Raw genomic sequence first — 7481 nt, 5'->3', positions numbered from 1 at the left:
GTCTGTATATTGTGTTAATTTACTATATATTCTGTCTGTATTTGTGTTTATGGTCTACATATTCTGTCTGTATATTGTGTTAATTTACTATATATTCTGTCTGTATTTGTGTTTATGGTCTATATATTCTGTCTGTATTTGTGTTTATGGTCTATATATTCTGTCTGTATTTGTGTTTAGGGTCTATATATTCTGTCTGTATTTGTGTTTATGGTCTATATATTCTGTCTGTATTTGTGTTTATGGTCTATAAATTCTGTCTGTATTTGTGTTTATGGTCTATATGTTCTGTCTGTATATTGTGTTAATTTAATATATATTCTGTCTGTATTTGTGTTTATGGTCTATATATTCTGTCTGTATTTGTGTTTATGGTCTATATATTCTGTCTGTATATTGTGTTAATTTACTATATATTCTGTCTGTATTTGTGTTTATGGTCTACATATTCTGTCTGTATATTGTGTTAATTTACTATATATTCTGTCTGTATTTGTGTTTATGGTCTACATATTCTGTCTGTATATTGTGTTAATTTACTATATATTCTGTCTGTATTTGTGTTTAGGGTCTATATATTCTGTCTGTATTTGTGTTTATGGTCTATATATTCTGTCTGTATTTGTGTTTAGGGTCTATATATTTTGTCTGTATTTGTGTTTATGGTCTATAAATTCTGTCTGTATTTGTGTTTATGGTCTATATATTCTGTCTGTATTTGTGTTTATGGTCTATATATTCTGTCTGTATTTGTGTTTAGGGTCTATATATTCTGTCTGTATTTGTGTTTATGGTCTATATATTCTGTCGGTATTTGTGTTTATGGTCTATATATTTTGTCTGTATTTGTGTTTATGGTCTATATATTCTGTCTGTATATTGTGTTTATGGTCTACATATTCTGTCTGTATATTGTTGTTTATGGTCTATATATTCTGTCTGTATATTGTGTTTATGGTCTATATATTCTGTCTGTATATTGTTGTTTATGGTCTATATATTCTGTCTGTATATTTGTGTTTATGGTCTATATATTCTGTCTGTATATTGTGTTTATGGTCTATATATTCTGTCTGTATATTGTTGTTTATGGTCTATATATTCTGTCTGTATATTTGTGTTTATGGTCTATATATTCTGTCTGTATATTGTTGTTTATGGTCTATATATATTATTGTGGCAGCATCATCTCACCAGGTCAAATTCCTGGTGCATGTACAGTGCACTACCATTCAAAAGTGTAGGGTCACTTGGAAATGTCCTTATTTTTGAAAGAAAAGTACATTTTTGGGCCATTAAAATAACATCAAATTGATCAGAAATACAGTGTAGACATTGTTAATGTTGTAAATGACTATTGTAGCTGGAAACGACAGATTTTAATGGAATATCTACATAGGCGTACAGAGGCCCATTATCAGCAACCATCACTCATGTGTTCCAATGGCACGTTGTGTTAGCTAATCCAAGTTGATAATTTTAAAAGGCTAACTGATCATTAGAAAACCCTTTTGCAATTATGTTAGCATAGCTGAAAACTGTTGTCCTTATTAAAGAAGCAATACAACTGGCCTTCTTTAGACTAGTTGAGTATCTGGAGCATCAGAATTTGTGGGTTCGATGTCAGGCTCAAAATGGCCAGAAACAAAACACTTTCTTCTGAAACTCGTCAGTCTATTCTTGTTCTGAGAAATGAAAGCTATTCCATGCGAGAAATTCACAAGAAACTGAAGATCTTGTACAACGCTGTGTACTTCTCCCTTCACAGAACAGCGCAAACTGTCTCTAACCAGAATAGAAAGAGGAGTGGGAGGCCCCGGTGCACAACTGAGCAAGAGGACAAGTACATTAGTGTGTCTAGTTTGAGAAACAGACGCCTCACAAGTCCTCAACTGGCAGCGTCATTAAAAAAGTACCCTCAAACACCAGTCTCAACGTCAACAGTGGAGAGGTGACTCCGGGATGCTGGTTTTCTAGGCAGAGTTGCAAACAAAAAGCCACATCTCAGACTGGCCAATAAAAAGAAAATATTAAACTGGGTAAAAGAACACAGACACTAATGTTGTCATTAACAAAATTAACAATGTCTACACTGTATTTCTGATCAATTGTATGTTATTTTATTGAACAAAAAAATGTGCTTTTTTTTTCAAAACAAGGACATTTCTAAGTGACCCCAAACGTTTGAACGGTCGTGTAAATGTACCTGGGGAATAAATGTGTTTTTGATTCTGACACCTTACAGCTCAACAACTACAGCCAGATGATCCCCTGTTGTACCACATCTTCCTCCTCCATAACATCATCATCATCATCCGTCCCATTCTCCACCCCCCGGTTGGTCCGAGCTGGGCTCCCCTCGCCGCTCGACACCGACCTCCACTTCCATCCAGTCCATGGCCCGGACGTCATCCTGTCAGCTGACCGCTCTGCAGCGTGTATCCACTTCCTTGACTCTTCGAGGACTCTGGTGTTCTCAGATCGCCCCCTAAGGGTCAGGGAGACGCTCTACGTCGAGGTCGGTCATCTCGGCCTGCCCTACTTCGGGGCGCTCCTTTTCGGACTGACATCCTGCGATCCGGGGTCCCTCCATGTTGCTGAACTTCCTGCCGACCCAGAGGTGCTGCTGGACAGGAAGGAGTACTGGGTGGTGTACCGCGGCTTCCCCATGCCCTGCTCCGGGGACGTTCTGTCCTTCAGCCTGACACCCAGCGGTGAGGTGCATCATGGGGTCAACGGGGCGGCCAGAGGGAGGCTGCTGTGTGTCGATTCATCACAGAAACTCTGGGCCTTCTTTACCCTGCATGGAGCGGTCAACAGACTCAGGATACTGGGTAGGTTATTCACATACACTATAAGAAATCAAATATAACATTTACATAAGTATTCAGAACCTTTACTCAGTACTTTGTTGAAGCACCTTTGGCAGCGATTACAGCCATTAGAGTCTTCTTGGGTATGACGCTACGAGCTTGACACACCTGTATTTGGGGAGTTTCTCCCATTCTTCTCTGCAGATCCTCTCAACCTCTGTCAGGTTGGATGGTGAGCGTCTCTGCACAGCTCTTTTCAGGTCGATCGGGTTCAAGTCCAGGCTCTGGCTGGGCCACTCAAGGACATTCAGAGACTTGTCCCGAAGCCGCTCCTGCGTTGTCTTGGCTTTGTGCTTTGGGTCGTTGTCATGTGCCTTTTACTGAGGACTGGCTTCCGTCTGGCCACTCTACCATAAAGGCCTGATTGGTGGAGTGCTGCAAAGATGGTTGTCCTTCTGGAAGGTTCTCCCATCTCCACAGAGGAACTCTGGAGCTCTGTCAGAGTGACCATCGGGTTCTTGGTCACCTCCTTGACCAAGGCCCTTCTCCCCCGATTGCTCAGTTTGGCCAGGCGGCCATCTTTAGGAAGAGTCTTGGTGGTTCCAAACTTCTTCAATTTAAGAATGATTGAGGGCGCTGTCTTCTTGGGGACCTTCAATGCTGCAGAAATATTTTGGTACCCTTCCCCAGATCTGTGCCTCGACACAATCATGTCTCGAAGCTCTACGGATAATTCCTTCGACCTCATGGTTTTTGTTCTTGGTTTTTGCTGTTACATTCACTCTCAACTGTGCGACCTTCTATAGACAGGTGTGTGCCTTTCCAAATCATCTCCAATCAATTGAATTTACCACAGGTGGACTCCAATCAAGTTGTAGAAACATCTCAAGAATGATCAATGGAAACAGGATGCGCCTGAGCTCAATTTTGAGTCTTATTAGCAAAGGGTCTGAATATTTATGTAAATAAGGTATTTAAAAAAAAAAGTGTTATAAATTTGTTAAAATTTCTAAAAACCTGTTATTACTGTCATTATGGGGTATTGTGATGTCATTATGGGGTATTGTGATGTCATTATGGGGTATTGTGATGTCATTATGGGGTATTGTGATGTCATTATGGGGTATTGTGATGTCATTATGGGGTATTGTGATGTCATTATGGGGTATTGTGTGTAGATTGATGAGGATTTTTTATTTATTTAATCCATTTTAGAATATGGCTGGAACGTAACAACATTTGGAAAAAGTCAAGTTGTCTGAATTCTTCCGAAGGCACTGCATACTATATCATATAGATAGATACTGTATATAAATACTCATCACAGACACTCTGGGCATTCTTTACCCTGCGTGGAGACATCAACAGACTCAGCCCAGCAATGTTTTCAGTATATCAGCAGAAATCCTATACCATTACTGAATGCTTGTACCGTATGGGCTATGTAATGGACAAAGTACTGGTCAGAAAGTGTACCAGTATGCAGTAGTCACACCCTCAGCTTCCTGGTTTCCAACAATCCCTTCAGTTCCCAGTTCTTGTTCATTCTTTCCCAGACCCAGAGGAATGCTGGTGCGTAGTGATGACGCTCCCATGGTCCTCTCTGTTCCCCTCTGGGTTATTTTAGGATGTGACTTATCTGCTCTCTCCCACCAACTGCTCCCTTATAACCCCCCCCCCCCCCCCCCCCCCCCCCCTCTCTCTCCCCCTCTTTCTCTCGCTCGGTCAGCCCAGCCGACCACCCAGATTAGTTACAGCTCCCTAGGGGCTTTGTAACACTGTACACATTACTCCAATAAAACTATTTTCCTTTAAAATGTTTGAAATCTAGCTGTCTGATTACGTAATAACATATCTGATGTCGTGTTGTTAGCTATTGTATGACTTACTGAACAGGTTATTTATGTGATGTAATGCCTTACTGTTGTAGTTTTATGGCTATCGCTGTTCGCCATAACAATGTTTATCAGTGATGACCACCTCGTAAACGCTCATCACCCACGATGCAGTTCACCATTCTGTCATCGCTCTGTTTGCTGTTCTGTACCATCAGAGATTGCAACACACTGTTTTATAGCTGTACTGAGATTAGGTCTCAATTGAAAAAGAGATGTAACTCTCTCTTCTAACCAAACTAGGATATAAAAACAGTCTGTATTTCTTTCCTTCTCTTGAAAAAAAGAGATTTAATAATCTTGCAAAGTCTAAAGTTGTTAAAGTAGAACGTAACATGTGTTTGTGTCACAGAGACAAAGATTACATTATAGCGAGAGACAGAGACATTATAGCGAGAGACAGAGACATTATAGCGAGAGACAGAGACATTATAGCAAGAGACAGAGATATCATAGCGAGAAACAGACATTATAGCAGGAGACAGAGACATTTTAGCGAGAGACAGAGACATTATAGCGAGAGCAGAGACATTATAGCGAGAGACAGAGACATAGCGAGAGACAGAGACATTATAGCGAGAGACAGAGACATTATAGCGAGAGACAGAGACATTATAGCGAAAGACAGAGACATTATAGCGAGAGACAGAGACATTATAGAGAGAGACAGAGACATTATAGCGAGAGACAGAGACATTATAGCGAGAGACAGAGACATTATAGCGAGAGACAGAGACATTATAGAGAGAGACAGAGACATTATAGCGTGCTTGACATTGAAAGGTAATTTCCCACTGTGGAGCGATGTTTACTGCGTGTGTGTCTCTGTCGCTGTGTTCCAGGCACGCTCCAGTCCAGCCCTTCCTTCCTTTCCTCCCAGACCAGTAGTAGCAGTAGTAGTCCAGACGACAGTGATTCTGACCTGGCCTTCAGCGTCAACAGATCCTCCTCCGAGTCCTCCCTGGGTCAGTTACACGCACGTGACCACACACACATGACTTTGAAGGCTCTATAGTAGCTGTTATAAACTGACTTCATTAAGGCTCTATAGTAGCTGTTATAAACTGATTTTATGAAGACTCTATAGTAGCTGTTATAAACTGACTTCATGAAGGCTCTATGTAGCTGTTATAAACTGACTTTATGAAGGCTCTATAGTAGCTGTTATAAACTGACTTTATGAAGGCTCTATGTAGCTGTTATAAACTGACTTTATGAAGGCTCTATGTAGCTGTTATAAACTGACTTTATGAAGGCTCTATAGTAGCTGTTATAAACTGACTTTATGAAGGCTCTATAGTAGCTGTTATAAACTGACTTTATGAAGGCTCTATGTAGCTGTTATAAACTGACTTTATGAAGGCTCTATGTAGCTGTTATAAACTGACTTTATGAAGGCTCTATAGTAGCTGTTATAAACTGACTTTATGAAGGCTCTATAGTAGCTGTTATAAACTGACTTTATGAAGGCTCTATGTAGCTGTTATAAACTGACTTTATGAAGGCTCTATAGTAGCTGTTATAAACTGACTTTATGAAGGCTCTATGTAGCTGTTATAAACTGACTTTATGAAGGCTCTATAGTAGCTGTTATAAAACTCAACAAGTTGCTGTTCATTTGAAGTAGTAGTGTAAAAATGTTTCCCAGGGCCTCCTCTCATTCTAACACCTCTCCTATCTCCATCTCCTACTCAGTGACGGCCCCCAGCTCCCCTCTCAGCCCCCCTGTCTCTCCCACCCTGCCTGCCCCAGAGCTGCCTTCTGGTGGTAAGAACGGGGAGTGCACCGTCTGTTTCGACCAGGAAGTGGACACAGTCATCTACACCTGCGGTCACATGTGTCTGTGTAACAACTGTGGGCTAAAGCTGAAGAGACAAGTGAATGCCTGCTGTCCTATCTGCCGCAGGCCCATTAAAGACGTCATTAAGACATACAGACCATGAGAGGACTGGGACATTACTGGGACATTACTGCCGCAGGCCCATTAAAGACGTCATCAAGACATACAGACCATGAGAGGACTGGGACATTACTGCAGCAGGCCTATTAAAGAATTCATCAAGACATACAGACCATGATGTCTGGGACATTACTGGGACATTACTGCAGCAGGCCCATTAAAGACATCATCAAGACATACAGACCATGAGAGGACTGGGACATTACTGGGACATTACTGCAGCAGGCCCATTAAAGACATCATCAAGACATACAGACCATGAGAGGACTGGGACATTACTGGGACATTACTGCAGCAGGCCCATTAAAGACATCATCAAGACATACAGACCATGAGAGGACTGGGACATTACTGGGACATTACTGCAGCAGACATTGTCTAGAGCAGGGATATTCAACTCTGACCCTACGAGATCTGGAGTACTGCTGGTTTCCTGTTCTACGTGATAATTCATTTCACACCTGAGGTCCCAGGTCTATATCAGTCATTGATTAGAGGGGAATCTTTTTTTTTTAAGCAGTGGAACGAACTGGCTTTGAGGTCCAGATGTATATTTGAAGGCTATAGAGACAGACTGGACACCATTTCAACAGGCTCATCAAGGTCATCATTAAGCCTGACCATCCATGAGAGGACAAACTACTGGGACAGGGCTCTGTCTGCACCCCAGAGACGTCTCTTACCAAACTGGACACTCTACACTACGGCAGGTCCATCACGGACCTCCCACATCAAGACATATTGGCCCTGATAGACTGGACACACTATGGCAGGTCCATCACGGACCTCCCACATCAAGACATATTGGCCCCG

General features: G+C 41.5%; 1 protein-coding gene across 1 annotated transcript in view; it reads left to right on the top strand.

The window, feature by feature from the left end:
* The window catches only part of LOC139397420 (E3 ubiquitin-protein ligase NEURL1B-like), an 8388-nt gene extending 1651 nt beyond the window's left edge, over positions 1–6737 (top strand). Inside the window, exons 2-4 of the mRNA XM_071144148.1 lie at positions 2246–2834; positions 5551–5673; positions 6404–6737. Coding sequence (XP_071000249.1) covers positions 2246–2834; positions 5551–5673; positions 6404–6651 — 960 coding nt within the window. The 3' untranslated portion in view covers positions 6652–6737. The remainder of the gene's footprint in view (positions 1–2245; positions 2835–5550; positions 5674–6403) is intronic.
* The last annotated feature ends 744 nt before the right edge of the window (positions 6738–7481 follow it).

This window comes from Oncorhynchus clarkii, unplaced genomic scaffold, assembly GCF_045791955.1.
Source record: "Oncorhynchus clarkii lewisi isolate Uvic-CL-2024 unplaced genomic scaffold, UVic_Ocla_1.0 unplaced_contig_13079_pilon_pilon, whole genome shotgun sequence".
Taxonomy (NCBI): Eukaryota; Metazoa; Chordata; class Actinopteri; order Salmoniformes; family Salmonidae; genus Oncorhynchus; species Oncorhynchus clarkii.
The sequence above is the reverse complement of the archived record's forward strand: the minus strand, read 5'-3'. Positions and strand labels throughout refer to the sequence as shown.